Below are 17,778 nucleotides of genomic sequence, written 5' to 3' on the forward strand. Positions count from 1 at the left end.
CACAGAACCTCCCCTACTCCCTGCAGCATAGACCCTCCCCCACTCCCTGAAGCACAGAACCTCCTCTATTTCCTGCAGCACAGAACCTCCCCTACTCCCTGCAGCACAGAACCTCCCCTACTCCCTGCAGCACAGAACCTGCCCCACTCCCTGCAACACAGAACCTCCCCCACTCCCTGCAGCACAGAACCTCCCCCACTCCCTGCAACACAGACCCTCCCCTACTCCCTGCAGCACAGAGCATCCCCTACTCCCTGCAGCACAGAACATCCCCCACTCCCTGCAGCGCAGAACCTCCTCTACTTCCTGCAACGCAGACACTCCCCTACTCCCTGCAGCACAGAACCTCCCCTACTCCCTGCAGCACAGACCCTCCCCTACTCCCTGCAGCACAGAACCTCCTCTATTTCCTGCAGCACAGAACCTCCCCTACTCCCTGCAGCACAGAACCTCCCCTACTCCCTGCAGCACAGTACCTCCCCTACTCCCTGCAGCACAGAACCTACCCTACTCCCTGCAGCACAGCACCTCCCCCACTCCCTGCAACACAGAACATCCCCTACTCCCTGCAGTACAGAACATCCCCTACTCCCTGCAGCACAGAACCTCCCCTAATCTCTGCAGTACAGAACCTCCCCTACTCCCTGCAGTACAGAACCTCCCCTACTCTCTGCAGTACATAACCTCTCCTACTCCCTGCAGCACAGAACCTCCTCTACTTCCTGCAACACAGACCCTCCCCTACTCCCTGCAGCACAGAACCTCCTCTACTTCCTGCAGCACAGAACCTCCCCCACTCCCTGCAGCACAGAACCTCCTCTACTTCCTGCAGCACAGAACGTCCCCTACTCCCTGCAGTACAGAACCTCCCCTACTCCCTGCAGCACAGAACCTCCCCTATTCCCTGCAGTACAGAACCTCCCCCACTCCCTGCAGCACAGAACCTCCCCCACTCCCTGCAGCACAGAACCTCCCCCACTCCCTGTATCACAGAACCTCCCCCACTCCCTGCAGCACAGAACCTCTCCCACTCCCTGCAGCACAGAACCTCCCCTACTCTCTGCAGTACAGAACCTCCCCCACTCCCTGCAGCACAGAGCATCCCCCACTCCCTGCAGCACAGAGCATCCCCCACTTCCTGCAGCACAGAGCATCCCCCACTCACTGCTGCACAAAACATCCACCACTCCCTGCAGCACAGAACCTCCCCTACTCCCTGCGGCACAGAACCTCCTCTAGTCCCTGCAGCACAGAACCTCCTCTACTTACTGCAGCACAGAACCTCCCCCACTCCATGCAGCACAGAACCTCCCCCACTCCCTGCAGCACAGAACCTCCCCTACTCCCTGCAGCACAGAACCTCCCCTACTCCCTGCAGCACAGAACCTCCCCTACTCCCTGCAGCACAGAACCTCCCCCACTCCCTGCAGCACAAAACCTCCCCCACTCCCTGCAGCACAGAACCTCTCCATGAAAGATCTAGTTCTCTTGTAAGCTATTAATTCTATTTGTTGTCAGAAGCTCTTGTAATGATTACTTCTAAAGGTTATGGGAATAAAGTGCCTTTTCTTATTGTCACTGAAGCTCTTTGATTTTGATTGCACCCTTAGAATTGTGCAAATACATGTAACAGAGTGAGATCTCCACTGTAGAGGAGAAGTTGGGGGTCCCCTCTTACTCATGGTGTTGTTCTGTTCCGTGAATGATTTAGCGTTCTCCAGCGTGGCTCGTCCCACTGCAAAGTCTCCTGTACTCAAGATGTCAAAGATGCACTCATCATTCCCTTTACAGGTTTCATTCGCTCTCTGAATGGTGGCTGGGTTACTAATTAACAGCAGCTCATCATAAAACAGGGGCACAAAGCTGTTATTGTTGTAGGTGAGCCACGATTCTCCCTCCGTGGCATTGTAAACAAAGATGCTGCTTAGATCAGTGGTTTTCCCTGTGAAAGAAAACGGTCACTTTAGAGTCTATTTATTAATTATTATTATTTATTAATATGAAAAATCATATATGTTTATATTTTTAAATAAATCAGTTCTGTAGTATTAGATAATACTTTCTGCGTTTTTTTTTAACCCCTTATGCCGGTTTGAATGGTTTTTTGAATGTACTGATGAATCTTTGGTTTCCACAGCAGTTATTTAGAAAGTCATATTCACTTCCTCATTTGAAAGAGGCTCTGACACCTTTTTTGAGCTCTGTACTTTGGCAACAAAGTATCACAAACAGATATGTTGCTGTGTTCCAAACAGCAGACTGTCTATTGCTCTGAAAGCTGTAAGAATAATGTGCTACTTAGTAATATAATGTTACATATCAGCTGCAGCATTTCACAGACTGCAGCACAAAGTGAGGCACACAATCAGGATTTTTACAGATTTATAACGGGAGCACAAAAGGATTATCAGATTAGGAGAGATTGCCGCTCCAAGGAAAAAATCAGGAAACGCACCAGCAAAAAATGAACTAAACTCAATTTAATAGAACTACATTAAAACCATGAACAAAAACAGAAGACCCTCCTCCCACGCGTTTCACGCCTCCTGTGGCGCTTTTTTCACTCCTTGAGTTCATCTTTGCTGGGGAGTTTCCTGATTTTTTCCTTGGAGCGCCAATACCTGTGATCTATCTACTCCCCTGCATACTGCTTGGACCGAACGGATGCCATTGGGGATCACAGAGGGTTTACTGGAGTAGCTGATGCGGACACAGCATACCAGCTGGAGGAGCATATACTCCACACCCATTGCAGTTTGACACGGAGCTACTTACTAAGGCTGCTAAACTCCTGAGAGGCTTATCTTAGCCCACACATTTTTCTTTCACAAATAAGCCTTAACTTTGCCTACATCTGTGTCCTCTCCTACCCTCCACTACATTATAGTCCTATCAATACAGTTTTTGCCTCCTTTAACCCATATACTAGGCTCTGGTACATTTACTACAATTCTGATCATTTGCTACCCTCCTGGAGCTCATATTCTGTCTTTTTCTGTGATTACCAGTCTAGGTAAGAATCTAGAATTATTCATTGTCACATGCTTTACATATAAAAATAAGTTAAATAGAAAGAAAAATAAGGGGTTAATGTAGAATTGCTGCTTTAACTGAACTACTACGTCAGAACAGCTTGATTAGGATGGGGACCTACAATACTGGCACTACGAGGGTTCAGTTAAAATGTGCACAACAGTCCTTTATATCAAAATAACCTTTCTTTTTCCTCCGCAGGTAGAAGTAGTCGCTATTAGTCAGGGAAATGCTTGCTTAGGTAAGAATAGACGAGTACCAGGGGTTCCTGAATGTTAATATTGTTATTATTGGAACAGTTTTCTTCATACTAATATAATAGGTAATCGGACCTAGAAAAGCTCACATTCTAAGGAAAGGCTTTTAAGGCAGAATTTACCTTCACTCCAAACTATGAGCATAGGTAGTTGGGTTGTAGTGTGCTCCTGCTATTAGTGGAAGAGATAACACTGTATCTATTGTAAAAGAAGCTTAAATACAGACACTTACAGGTCTTTCCAATTTCAAAGATGAGGGAATCGTTGGGGAGTTTCTCTCCATTGTATTGCAGCCGTGATCCATTAGCCGCCGTGAAATCATCCGTTTTATCATCGTTAAAGACACCTAGAATAATGACATATATTATAATGTAAATAAATATTATATGTGCTATTGAATCTCTTCTACTAGTGCATATGTCCAAGATACAATAAATAGCTCATCTGCACCCTGTCTGAGAAGTTGGCTTTGTGATATCCCACACATCTTAAATAAATAGAGTCAAGAACATGAAGAAATAATAACATCATGGCTGTGTAACATCAAAAGAGTCACATCTTAAGTGTCTGAAAGAGTTAATTTTGGAGTTGAAATTGGAGGTGAAGATTGGAGGAAGATCTGGACTCTGCATTACAACGTTGCCACTGTGAGACATTCACTTTTAACATCTGTCATTATTTGTTCACTTGCAGCCTCCATTACCTGTGAAGTCTCTCCTCCTGCATCTTTCTATGCCCTCCCTACTGCTTTTTCTGTTGACTGTTTTCTCACTCCTTTGTGAATGTCTCTGTTCTCTCCAACATCCCCTCTCCCCACTGCACCATTATTTATACACCTCTCTCCCAAAAACGTATATACCCCGCAACAAAAAACACCCACACAAATCCTCTATTCACACCCTCTATTTACTCCTTCCCACTGCTGGGGATCTCCCCATAGCCTGCAGCCAGACATACACACCTGATCTCACCCACGCCTCCCTGCCATCTCTTCCCCTGTAAATGGTATTAACCTTTTCATTTAATACTGACCAGCCTTAAATCTCACCCCACAAATCAAGTATCCCAATAGCCTGTACTCATGGCTATTGTCCCACACTCAGTCACTCCTACCACCCATTGTGACCAAGCCCTGCCATCTACAGCACTTATTCCCTCACCTGCTGTCTCTGTAAGTTTCCCATTAAACCTCTTAGATTGTAAGATCTTCGGGGCAGGGATTTCCTTTCCTATTGTCTGATTTTGCTGCACTTATTATATAATTATAATTCCCTGTACTGTATTCTTTGTGATGTGCTGAGTACACTTTTGGCGCTATATAAATAAAGACATACAATACAATACAACATCTCTTTGAGATTGCCAGAAATGGCCTGAACCTCAAACCTCGGGAATCTGTTTTGCTGTTAAACTGACACTACGATGGCCTCTGAGAACATGTATCTCTTATCCGTAAATCATGGAGGTTCTTTGCTCAGGTTGGTTTCTTCCTGTGTGAGCAGAAGACTTGGGGCATGTTTACATGGAGCAATAGGAAGAGTTGCAAAGAGTTACTAGATGCATGGAAGACAATACAAACTATGAGGCTTAAATTGGAGGAATTAATCCATGAGTGAAAGATACTGTATCAATCATGAAAATAACAACAGGAGAGTGTATGTGACAAGTATAAGGTACTAGTGTATATATGTAGGTCTTTATTTATATAGCGCCCACAATGTATTCAGAATCAGTGCTTCACAAAGGAGACAAAACAGTAACAATAACTGTATTATTAAAAACAGTACAGGGAATTATAATCCAATAAATGCAACAAAGTCAGACAATAAGAAAGGAAATCCCTGTTTTATGTCCACAACTACAAGGACAATAGTGTGATGTGACTTGTGAGTTATGGGATTTAAAGGAGATGTAAGATATACTGTAGATCAGCAAAACCAAACCCCTACTTGTCTCGCTCTCACAGGCGAGACCTTTTCTCCTTGTAGTTTAATTATCACAATAATAAAATATAATTTGCTATTTATTTGCCTGCTGAGAAACCACTTACCCAGAAGGCCTTCTGTTTTGTTCTTATATGAAGAATCCAAACTTGTGACAAAACTCAAAGCTCCCAACTTAGCCGAAACAGTCAGTGAGATTCCACCATCAAAAGACGCTTTGACTTCGTTCTGGTTTGTCTTCTCCAAGGTGAATTTGTCAATGTATGTGACGTTTTCTTAGTATAGAGAAAACACATTTCATATTAAATTATACATTGTTTAATCCTTGTGGTATAGATATGGTAAGGATATTGTTTAATCCTTGTGTTATGGATACAGTAAGGATATTGTTTAATCCTTGTGGTATAGATACGGTAAGGATATTGTTTAATTCTTGTGTTATAGATAAGGATCAGGACCTTATTCAATATGCTGTGAAACCGTTTCCCTGTGCTGGAGAAAATATTAGTCCCATTTAAATGAATGTAACAGAACCCCTTTGTAGCCCTGTGAATCAGTGCCGGAGCATATTGGATATGGACACAAGTAAAAACAGTGACAAATCACTATTCATCCTAAGAGCCGGGATATTCCTGAATTCTATTATATTGTAATAGCCCTAATGCGTTATACTTAGTTTTATCAAATGTTCTCTCATATCAAATATAATGTTGTACGCATATATATCAATGTTAAGCAATATCACTAAATACTGTATTATTATCAATTCAGAATTAATCCCATTGTAAGAGAATTGCAGAGCAATGTATAATTGTAACTCGTGTGAAATAGAATCTTACCCGTCACTGTAAATTCAGTACCATTAATCCTCACAGCTGTTGAATTTCCATCAAACACTTTCCACTCAACCTGAGAAAGATAAGAACCTGAGATTGATGTCTGTGTCAGGACTAATTATAGGTTATTGGTTTTCCACTCCTGTTTCTGTTTAATTCCCTGTTATCAGAGGACTATGGTATACATTAATCACTGCATAAAGCTGCAATAACAGAACATTAAGGATTTACTGTAGCATTATAAACCCCAGTGTGCGAAATCTAAGCCAACCAGAACCTTACATTCCAAAACCAAATACAAAAGGAGAACCCTGAAGATCTTTAGAACCAAAACGAGAACACCAGGACAATTGTCAATCAATACTTTGGAGCTGTGATTGGTGCTAAGAACTTGGGGGGTTTGTTGCCATATCTTAAAAAAATTCCATGCGTTATTATGCTATTTTAGCCTTTTTGTTTTTCACCCCCATAATTTGGTAACATTTCAAAAGCAAAACAAACAGTTATGGAAAAAAAACAAAAATACAACATATTGAGAACCAAAACCACATTAAAAAAAAGTGCCCACCTTTATTATAAATACCTAACATTGCCTGTAGGAATTACCAATGTGTATAACAGGTTGTAGCATTGTCTGTACCAGTAATAACAATGTCTAACAAACATTCCAACATGTGACACAATCTCTGATACTCGTCTTTATCCCGCACACAAACCTTACCTGTGTCTGACTGTTTATCTGTGATACTCATATATATCCCGCACACAAACCTTACCTGCGTCTCACTGTTTATCTCTGATACTCGTCTTTATCCCGCACACAAACCTTACCTGCGTCTGACTGTTTATCTCTGATACTCTTATATATCCCGCACACAAACCTTACCTGCGTCTCACTGTTTATCTCTGATACTCTTATATATCCCGCACACAAACCTTACCTGCGTCTCACTGTTTATCTCTGATACTCTTATATATCCCGCACACAAACCTTACCTGCGTCTGACTGTTTATCTCTGATACTCATATATATCCCGCACACAAACCTTACCTGCATCTCACTGTTTATCTCTGATACTCTTATATATCCCGTACACAAACCTTACCTGCGTCTCACTGTTTATCTCTGCTGCCAGCCCCACAAAGTTAGTTGCTTGGGACGTCCCATTCCCGGCTCTGGCCGTGCGTCCCTGGAGTCTGAAGATCACTGTATCATTCTCGTCCTTGACGTTGGCCAAGATATACTCGCCCAGACCATTAAAGGTGTATTGCACACCGTCCAGTGTGTTAATGTGAGGGTCTCCAAAGAGAAATCCTTACATAGGAAACAAAAATATATGTTTAGTTTATAGTGACAGACAAAATGTAGTGTTTTCAAACAAGTGCGACAAACATTAATTAAGACAAACTCCAGGGCTTACCTATGCGTGGTGGAATGTATCCAAAACAGTAGTCAACGGGCCTCTTCTCTCTATACATAGCGCAGAGAGAGTAAGACCCAGAGTCTCTGCAGCAGTTGTTATACGGATCCACCTCATTCACTGTGAGAAGAGAAGAGAGAGAGTCACCGCAGAGTAATGATACACGGCTCACTGCTCCTGCTCCGGAGGAGGGGTAGGTTACAGATGTAGCACGATGGTTTGTCGGCACAGAATCCACCACGGGTACGGTCCTGGTACCGGCGTGCTCTCAGATCCCCGCGACCAGACTAATGGCCGATCAGTAATGAAAAGTTCAGTCCGCGCTCTGGCTCTTTAAACTTGGAGTGTTGGTCCCTCTCAGTTCTCTTGCTGCTTCTGTGTTTATGAGGTGTCTCCCCCACCTCCAAATGTGGTCTCCACCGGAACCCCGATGGTGATACCAATATCAGCAAAACAAGAAAAAACACAAAAGCGCACCAAGATGAGAGATAGATATTGTATTAGCAACAAATAATAAAATTAGTAACTTACATATAAAATTTCTTTAATAATCCCCGATTCTGGTGTCTATCACAGGAGTAGGGCATCACATAGGAAGTATGAAGGGTAATCTCAGTTCGGAGAGATCAGACCCGCGCGCTGGGGCTGTCTCTGTTCACTCTCCTGTCCTCCACGTGTGGTAGCGTGGTGCAGAGTGTAGCACACATGTGCAGGAACCGGGGCCTTCAATAGGTGTCCTTAGGATGCCTGTCCGTTTTTGATAGCATAGAAACGATCGGAAATAAGCAGGAACGGTACACTTGAGTGTGTACTGGTGGTGGGTAGTAAAACCGCCAGCCACAACAGTCGCAGACGTCGGGGATTATTAAAGAAATTTTAAATGTAAGTTACTAATTTTATTATTTGTTGCTAATACAATATCTATCTCTCATCTTGGTGCGCTTTTGTGTTTTTTCTTGTTTTAATGGCCGATCAGGATTAACACAGCGGGCGTCCCTGCTTCTGAGTGGGACTCCTGCATCAGTCTGTAAGTGACATGCTGTGAGAGTGAGACAGGATCAGTCACTATCCCTGCGCACCTCTAACAGGTGATCGCACGGCATTTATTTAATTTTAATATTATAGGATTGAAGCAGGGGGTCTCCTGGAGCTGAGCCGCATTAATTTCACCCCCGGGGACCCCATGCTTCCCGAGTTACAGGCCCGTATGGGGTGCCGGTATCTCTCTGCATGTTTAATTCTCCCGCGTCACGTGACCGGGACATTTACATGCACAGGAGATACCAACACTTCCAATTGAGCCTGTAACTCGGGAAGCAGGGGGTCCCCAGGGCTGAAATTAATGCGGCTCAGCTCCGGAGACCCCCTGCTTCAATAGTATGTTACTAAAATAAAAGTTGTGCGATCGCCTATTAGAGGTGCGCAGGGAGAGTGACTGATCCTGTCTCACGCTTACTGCGCGTCTCGTACAGACAGGTGCAGGATTTACACAGCGCGAGTCCCACTCAGAAGCAGGGGCGCCCGCTGTGTTATCCTGATCGGCCATTAGTCTGGTCGCGGGGATTCCAGAGCACTCCGAAGCAGGGACGCCTGCTTTCTTGATGGGCCGACCCCCCCCCCCCTCCAAGCACTGTGCTGCAAAAGCTCAGCTTTTGGTCCGCGATTCCCCAGCACATGCATTGCAGCTGCTAATAGATAGAAGATGCTACATCTGTACGTAGGCCGAGTTTCTGTACATTTCCTGTGGTTAGGAATCTTTTTACCATATAGATAAAGGAATCTCGGAAATGCATACTCTGGAATCAGTGAAAAACATTAGTGGATTACATAAAAAACTCCTGTCACTAATGAGAATTATTTGTGAATACTAAAGGTGAAATCCCATCTGTGTGTGGCTATTTTGCTTCGTTGTCCTCGATAAAAAAATTAGACAAGACTTAAAGAAGAAGATAGATAGCTAGACAGCTAGATAGATAGACAGCTAGCTAGACAGCTAGCTATCTAGACAGATAGACAGCTAGCTAGACAGACAGCTAGCTAGCTAGACAGACAGCTAGCTAGACAGACAGCTAGCTAGCTAGACAGATAGACAGACAGCTAGACAGACAGCGAGCTAGCTAGACAGACAGACAGCTAGCCAGACAGACAGACAGACAGATAGACAGCTAGCTAGCCAGACAGACAGCTAGCTAGATAGACAGACAGCTAGCCAGACAGCCAGACAGACAGATAGACAGACAGCTAGCTAGCTAGCCAGACAGACAGCTAGCTAGACAGACAGACAGACAGACAGACAGATAGATTTGGCTAAAATAATTCCTTTTATCCAGCTCTGAAGAACCTTCAAATATTTATAATATTCTATACATACTGGATTGTACCTATACATACTGGATTGTACCTAATAAAACACTCAATAAAACACTGATCCCAGTGAGTAATTAGATGTACAAGTAACAAATTAAAAAGCAAATGGTATTCATGTGGTTAATATCAGATTACCTTTGTATTCATTTCTTAGTTTAGGCAAAGTTGTCCCCCAAAACGTCTGATACCTCGAGTAATAAAGGTATGGATTCCACCACCAGAGCCAAGTGTTTTCATATGTCCAAGGGGTTGGCAAGTATCTTTCTTTCTCTCCATAAACAAGACTCCCGAAATAGTTATAGTAACATCTTGTTCCTCCACCGTACCAGGAGGAAAATGAGCTCTGGAAGGAGAGATATAAATCTGCAACAAAATAACAGAAGGAGAATTAGATGTGATTACAACGTGAGCCGTCTTTACTAGTCAATATAATAATAATAATAATATCCTGGGAATCACATCAGTTCCCAATAAAGCCGCTACAGCCTTTAACCCCGTGTTATCTCACTTAGAGGACAGGTTCTTAGGCACAGAGCTGTTCCACTTAATAATTGTGCTATGCAGTATATTAATTATAATAAAAATAGTAATAATTTTCTGAGATGTCCATGGTACTGCAGAACCGCAGCTGGATACAGCGCACCGGCAGATAAGTACCCCCCTCCAACACCTACCAGCGGTGTGCATGTGCTTCTACATATGACTGCAGAACCGCAGCACCATGGACAGCTCAGAAAATGATTCTATTATTATAGCATTGCTGCTTGGGACGTTTTTCGCAACAGAGGTCTCTGTGGCATTAGGGAGGAGCAGAGAAGAGAACCCTTTCCAGGACAAGCTTCACAGACAGAAGAAAGGTATAGAGTGAACAAAAATTAAACAAACTTAGAAGAGAGAGAGAGGGAGAGAGACTGGAAGGGAAAATACAGAGAAAGGAAAAAGTGACAGGGAATGTTTCAACTTTTATTCCTCCCAAGAGTCCCTAAGGCTGACCCTCTGAGCGAAACACTCAGGCACCTTTACTCCCCTGCAGAATGATACAAAAAGGTGAGTGCTGTAGGTGGATAAAGGTACTGACCTGTATTTTTCTGTTGGTAGCCGTATCCCTGTAACCTATTGGAAGAGGTGAATGAGGAATCAAAGTTGGCCTGCCACCAGGAGCAGGGACAGGGCCGGGTATTGAAGGACCAGTATGGGTACGGCTCACTGTAATACCAGTTCAGACATTGCTGGCGGGGAGTTCTGGTGTTCGCTGTGTTACTCTCCAAGCGATAAGCCCCAAACCCTTTCTTATCTGTGATCAGGAGAGAAGAGAAATCAGGTTCTGATACATTTCTGATCGGTCAACTATAGCCTTTTGTGTTTATTTGTGAGTCATGATGTAGATTTTCAGACCCTAACAAACTACCCCCATCCTCAAGGCCTCACAATACTGTAACCACCTTTGTTTAAATCAGGCTGTTCTGAAAGAGCTCGGCTAAAATACACATGGAAAGTTGTCTGTCTTTCTGCAAGTAACACTTTCATTGCTGGAGTGACTTTGGTTGTGCGCCGCAGATGCTCCTGGCATCAGGTATGAAGCACACCTATCATTGTCCTTACTTGTGTTGTATCCCACGTACTGATCTGGAGTGTATCTTTGCTGGAGGCTGACAGAGGGCTCTGTCTGAGGGTCATTGAATGCCGGGAAGTTGTTTGGGGAATTGGAAGGAGTAGGCTCCCCACTGAAAGTAAAAGCACAGACCGCAGAGTAAACACAAACACAACGTATCACCCTGTCTCTGACAGTCGCCCCCTCCCCATTCCCGATAACCATTTGGTCCCTGGAACCTTTTGCACGTCTATGGTAAATTTAGCCCAGAACCTGGACTGGAATCGAAGCCAATGCTGACATGGAGCTAAGACAACACTACTGGGGTTGAATTCCCAGTTAGTTTAACCTCCTTGCTGCCAGAGGGACAAGCAATATGTAGGTTCCTCTGGCAGTGATGGGGTTAAAGGAGCAGTCCCACTTAGCAATATTACATGGTACTGTAATAAATGCTGAACTATATAACACTGTGTCTATCATGTTTAGTTGCTGTATACTTTATTTCCACTTATTACCAAACTAGATCACTTTATATCCATACCTGAAATAGCCCATTTTGGGCAGGTAATACATAGGGAGTACGTTATATCTCCAGTTCATTCCTCCATCCTCAAAACGCGTCAGACAGAAAGAATAGATCCCATTGGTGACTAAAACAGCTTGATAGGTATTGGTCTATAAGGAAAGTGTCAAACAAAGATCTCAAACAGGGCTAAATGTATCAGAAAACATGCTTCTTTTCACTACATTAACAGGCGTATAACTCGGTGGGTTTCAAACATAATAACCCTGTCATTATAAATGTGATTGTCAGTGTGAAAACTCGTAACAGTAATTCAGTATCTGTTTCTAACCTCGTTTATTACATGTAACTGTTGCTATTGCCATGTAGCAATGTTACATAGTTCAAATAGATGAGATTTGAAAAAAAAGTTCAACCTGTGCAAAATGTACACGAGAGATATTTATCCTACATTTGTATTTACAGTATATTGATCCAGAGGAATGCCAACCAACACCTCAGTGAAACATTATCCAAGGATGTATCAGGGGAAATGTAATTCCTGCCTGACTCCTGTAATGGCAGAGCAGATTTCGCCATGAATCAACATCTTCCAAATATTTACTTCTTTAGTATATCCCTGTATACCTTTTCTTTCTAGAAAAGATGTCCAACCTTTTTTGAACAAATCTATTGTGTCTGCCTATTATCTCCATGGGTAATTAATTCCACATTCTAACCGCCCTTACTGTAAAGAACCCTTTTATTTGTTGCTGGTGAAATTTCCTTTCCTCCAGCCTTAAGACTTAACCCTGTGTAGTGTGTGCTGCCCTTGAGACAAATAGTTCTTTTGAAAGCTCCTTGTATTGACCCCGAATATATTTGTATATAGTTATCATATCCCCTCTTTTCTAATGTAGACAAATCTAAATGAGCTAGTCTCTCCTCATAAATCAGATTTTCCATCCCCTTTATTAATGTGGTGAATCTTCTCTGCACTTGTTTCATAATGTCGTTTTTATGGAGTGATGCCAAAAACTGTGCTCCATATTCAAGGTTTGGTCTTACTAATGCTTTATACAGGGGTATAATTATGTTTTCGTCCCTTTCATCCAATCCCAGTTTAATGCAAGACAAGATTGTATTTGCCTTAGCAGCTACTGCCTGACATTGGTCACTATTGTTAAGTCTGCTGCCTACAAGCACACCTAAATCCTTCTCCACCAAGGATTGACCTAATTTTGCCCCATTTCATTTGTAAGTCGCCTATTTATTCTTGTTTCCCATAACCTTACATTTATCTGTATTAAACCTCATCTATATGGAGATAAATTACTCCTTGCTCTGATTTTACTACCATACACAATTTTGTGTCATCATCCGAGATGGAGACTTTGTTCTCTATGCCAACATCAAGATCATTAATAAACAAGTTAAAAAGCAGGGGTTCAAGTACCGATCCTTGAGGTACTCCACTCAAATTTAACCCAACCAGAAAAAGTTCCATTTATGACAACTCCTTGTTGTCTATCCTTCAACCACTGGTCAAACCAGGTCCAAATATTGGTACAGAGTCCAATTTCCTTTATTTTGTACACTAATTTCTTGTGTGGCAACGTTTCAAAAGCCTAAGTAGACCATATAAACTGCATTACACTGGTCTAAATTCCTACTTACATCCTCAAATAAACTAATAAGGCTAGTTTGGCAGCACCTATCCTTCATGAATCCATGCTGACCCCACTATTGGTGTCAGGGTTACAGGTCTGTAAGTGAATTGTGACGGGGACGGATCACATTCTCTGCTAGGTGTTTATAAGCAAATGTCGCCATATTCTCCCATTTCAGAAAATGTGTCTGATTTGCATTTACCGCCATATTCACTAAGCAGTGCTATGACATGAGTCTCCTCCCGGTGACAGAAGGTCCCTAATGACCAGTTCAGTGGCTGTATGGTGTCTTCTGGCATATATGGGCCCGACTATTTACAGTTCAATATGTATCAGTGCATATTATACACTTACATCCGCCCAGGAAAAGTATTGTGCCGGATATGGTGCCACTCGTTCCCAAGTGACCTTCATTGCCCAGAGGGCTTTGAAGGTCGGGGAGGGGTTAAAATAAGACTTTATGTCATTTTCAAGTTGAGTTTTGAAAACTGTATTCAGCGCAGATGGGCTTTGGAAGTCATAAGTCTGAAAAAGAGAGAGAGGTGTTAATATAAAAAAGGCCATTACCCACCTCCAGCACATGCAGGAAACACGGCATAACATCCACCTGGTATCAGGATGTCCTATATAGCACAGAGCACACTATTAGCATTTCTATCTGGGCTGTGTAGCACAACACAAATACAGGTGTCACTATTTTTAATGAATGTTTAATCATTTCTTGATGTTAAAAGAACATGAAAGGAGATGCCTTTTCAAAACACATTAATTAGACAGCATATTGTACGTTGACACTTTTTAAGTTAGTTTGTAGACACGGAGAGCTGAAAGATGGGAGGGGTTCAGGTATTTTAGCTCCTCCCCTTTGCGTGATGTCATTGTGTGTTGAGCAGGACTTCCTTAGGATGGTGACACTTGTTTAATGACGTCAATTACATTGTGGAGTTGTTGTTGTTGTGGCACCTTTTAGCAGAACATAAAGGAAATCATGTACAGAGCTTTCCACCCCTCATTGGCTTCTTCTTCAAGTGTAGGACGCCTAACAACCCATGTAAGTGTGTGCGCTTGAAGAAGAAACTTACGAGGTTTCAAGAGCTCTGTGCACTATAATTTAATCCATGAGGATGTGTAATGTTGGTCCACTAAAAGGCATCACAACATACAACAAATTGACTTTTCTCCAGGAATACAAGATGGCCACTAGAACTGGAGTTACTTTGTTTAGATGTTAACACACTGTTTATTTTTTGTGTTTTAGGAGGGATTACCCCTTTACAGACAGACAACGTAAAATAACAAACAGGGAAAGTTAAGATTTGTAAATAATAAGATAGAGATACTCAGTACCAGTAGGTGGAACCACAAACCGCAGTGACAGGTTAGGTGTTTGTTGAGTGGTCTCACCTGGTAATACACTTCCCCGATTCCTGTGGACAAATCAGCATCTGCCCAGAAAACCGCCACCATGGGCGGTGTATACGGGTCATTACTGTAGAAGCGGCTGTAAGGATAACTGTACGTGTACCGGGGCTCATAGATATTACGTTGGAATATAATAACTCCATTGTCTGTGAACTGCAAAATAAAAGGCACGGGGAATCAGATTCATTTCAGTAATTACAACATAGAAGTCACTCGTCACTTAAGAAAAAGCTTTTCATTCCGTTTCCCTGTGTGGCTAATGTGATGTTAATATCTATGTACTGTTTGCTGAGACCCCTGGCTGTGCGCATGAACCCCCTGATGCCTGATCTGCTTCCAATGTAACAAACAATGATATCAGGTTTATAATAACTGGATGATGATAAAAGCTGTTGTAATAATATCTTCTTATATTGGATCCAGCCACAGAAAGAAGACACTTTTCTGTGAGCTGATAAAACCACACCCTAGTGTTTGATTTGCAATCTCATTCCCTCCTGGCAGCAAAATAATTACAAAGAGTCTTGAAAAACGGTGTAAATCTCGCTCTCTCGCTCTCTCATTTTATTTATCTCTTCGTTTTATTCATATACAGAACAATTATTCTACATCAATCCTTGTCTCTAATAGCGAGAGTTCGGTTAAACACAATGTGTGACGCGTCCCTTGGCGTTCGGTTAAACACAATGTGTGACGCGTCCCTTGGCGTTCGGTTAAACACAATGTGTGACGCGTCCCTTGGCGTTCGGTTAAACACAATGTGTGACGCGTCCCTTGGCGTTCGGTTAAACACAATGTGTGACGCGTCCCTTGGCGTTCGGTTAAACACAATGTGTGACACGTCCCTTGGCGTTCGGTTAAACACAATGTGTGACGCGTCCCTTGGCGTTCGGTTAAACACAATGTGTGACGCGTCCCTTGGAGTTCAGTTAAACACAATGTGTGACGCGTCCCTTGGCGTTCGGCTAAACACAATGTGTGACGCGTCCCTTGGCGTTCGGTAAAACACAATGTGTGACGCGTCCCTTGGCGTTCGGTTAAACACAATGTGTGACGCGTCCCTTGGCGTTCGGCTAAACACAATGTGTGACGCGTCCCTTGGCGTTCGGTTAAACACAATGTGTGACGCGTCCCTTGGCGTTCGGCTAAACACAATGTGTGACGCGTCCCTTGGCGTTCGGTTAAACACAATGTGTGACGCGTCCCTTGGCGTTCGGTTAAACACAATGTGTGACGCGTCCCTTGGCGTTCGGTTAAACACAATGTGTGACCCGTCCCTTGGCGTTCGGTTAAACACAATGTGTGACCCGTCCCTTGGAGTTCGGTTAAACACAATGTGTGACGCGTCCCTTGGCGTTCGGTTAAACACAATGTGTGACGCATCCCTTGGCGTTCGGTTAAACACAATGTGTGACGCGTCCCTTGGCGTTCGGTTAAACACAATGTGTGACGCGTCCCTTGGCGTTCGGTTAAACACAATGTGTGACCCGTCCCTTGGCGTTCGGTTAAACACAATGTGTGCCGCGTCCCTTGGCGTTCGGTTAAACACAATGTGTGACGCGTCCCTTGGCGTTCGGTTAAACACAATGTGTGACGCGTCGCTTGGCGTTCTGCTTTTCTCCGGTGGCATTTTTGTGTTTCAGAAAAAGACAACATTTGCAAAACATCTGTTTTCTTTCATCGGTCCAGGTGACTTTTTGCAAATGTTGCTGGTAGTAATGTGTATATTTCTCAAAAACTGTGACACTCAGAAAAAATATTATCTCTCTCTCAACAGCCCATGTAAATATTTGCAAATGCTGATTTTGCTCAATTTTCATGGGCAGTGAAAGTTCAGTATCACCGGATCCGTGAACTTGTGGGAATGTTACACCTCCCCTAATAATACCTTGTGGTTAATACCCATTACCGTTGTTTTCTGTAATACTTACATATAAATTGCTGTAAAACTTAGATCCAAAGGGAAAGCCCGTGGGAACACTGATCAGAGGAGAGGTGAAGTCCCGGTACCGCTGGGTTATTCTAATGCCACTTTTATATTCAAACAGGCGGTCCTCTGAGAACAGAATGGTAGGATATGGACAATTGTTAGTTTCTCACTCATTGCCCTAAGTATCTGTCCATGTACCCTTTCTTACACTGTGTTTGTATAGCTTCATTACACAATAATTATAATACTTTATCTTAGAAGTATAGCATAACCAATAAGGGCTATCCTGTACAGGGCAGATTAAAAGCACGTACAATAAGTGTCCCCCTGAAGACCTCACCAGTTACAGTAAGGGATAGGAACACTTCTTCACATAGAGCCCTAACCCCTGTGACATTACCCAAGGAATGTGCTGTGATAGGAGGATTAGGAAGCATTTGGTTGTTCTGACCAAGATTATGGAAGAGAGAGAAAGAAGAACAGGAAATGACACTGTACAGTGCCCAACATCTCTCAGATCTCTCACAGAGTGTTACCTCTGCAGGTAAATCCATCGCCTATATATCCAGGGTTGCAAGTGCAGTAATATGATCCCGGGGTGTTGGTGCAGGAAGCTAGTGAGTGGCACCTGCTGCGTCCTGTCTGACATTCATCCACATCTGAAAGGCAACGTTTATTTTATAGGGGAAGCCTAATCAGTAACGGACATTCAGAAATTGCACCCCCCCCCACCCACCCCACTCACCCCACTCACCCCACTCGCGCACACGCGCGCACACTTACGCACACGCGCGCACACTTACGCA

The 17,778-nt window shown here is 43.2% G+C and overlaps 1 protein-coding gene across 1 annotated transcript in view; it reads right to left on the reverse strand.

Annotated features, from left to right (window-relative positions):
- LOC142466165 (uncharacterized) overlaps window positions 1–17,778 on the reverse strand; it is a 206,534-nt gene that overhangs the window by 36,720 nt on the left and 152,036 nt on the right. The window contains exons 61-74 of the mRNA XM_075570996.1: window positions 17,509–17,614; window positions 16,974–17,098; window positions 15,025–15,195; window positions 13,975–14,145; window positions 11,990–12,123; window positions 11,460–11,581; window positions 10,936–11,151; window positions 9,993–10,220; window positions 7,491–7,610; window positions 7,176–7,384; window positions 6,073–6,142; window positions 5,341–5,508; window positions 3,523–3,636; window positions 1,679–1,942 (exon numbers count right to left, since the gene is read on the reverse strand). Of these exons, the coding sequence (XP_075427111.1) occupies window positions 1,679–1,942; window positions 3,523–3,636; window positions 5,341–5,508; window positions 6,073–6,142; window positions 7,176–7,384; window positions 7,491–7,610; window positions 9,993–10,220; window positions 10,936–11,151; window positions 11,460–11,581; window positions 11,990–12,123; window positions 13,975–14,145; window positions 15,025–15,195; window positions 16,974–17,098; window positions 17,509–17,614 (2,218 nt within the window). The remainder of the gene's footprint in view (window positions 1–1,678; window positions 1,943–3,522; window positions 3,637–5,340; window positions 5,509–6,072; window positions 6,143–7,175; window positions 7,385–7,490; window positions 7,611–9,992; window positions 10,221–10,935; window positions 11,152–11,459; window positions 11,582–11,989; window positions 12,124–13,974; window positions 14,146–15,024; window positions 15,196–16,973; window positions 17,099–17,508; window positions 17,615–17,778) is intronic.

The sequence above is a fragment of the Ascaphus truei genome, chromosome 14, assembly GCF_040206685.1.
Source record: "Ascaphus truei isolate aAscTru1 chromosome 14, aAscTru1.hap1, whole genome shotgun sequence".
Taxonomy (NCBI): domain Eukaryota; kingdom Metazoa; phylum Chordata; class Amphibia; order Anura; family Ascaphidae; genus Ascaphus; species Ascaphus truei.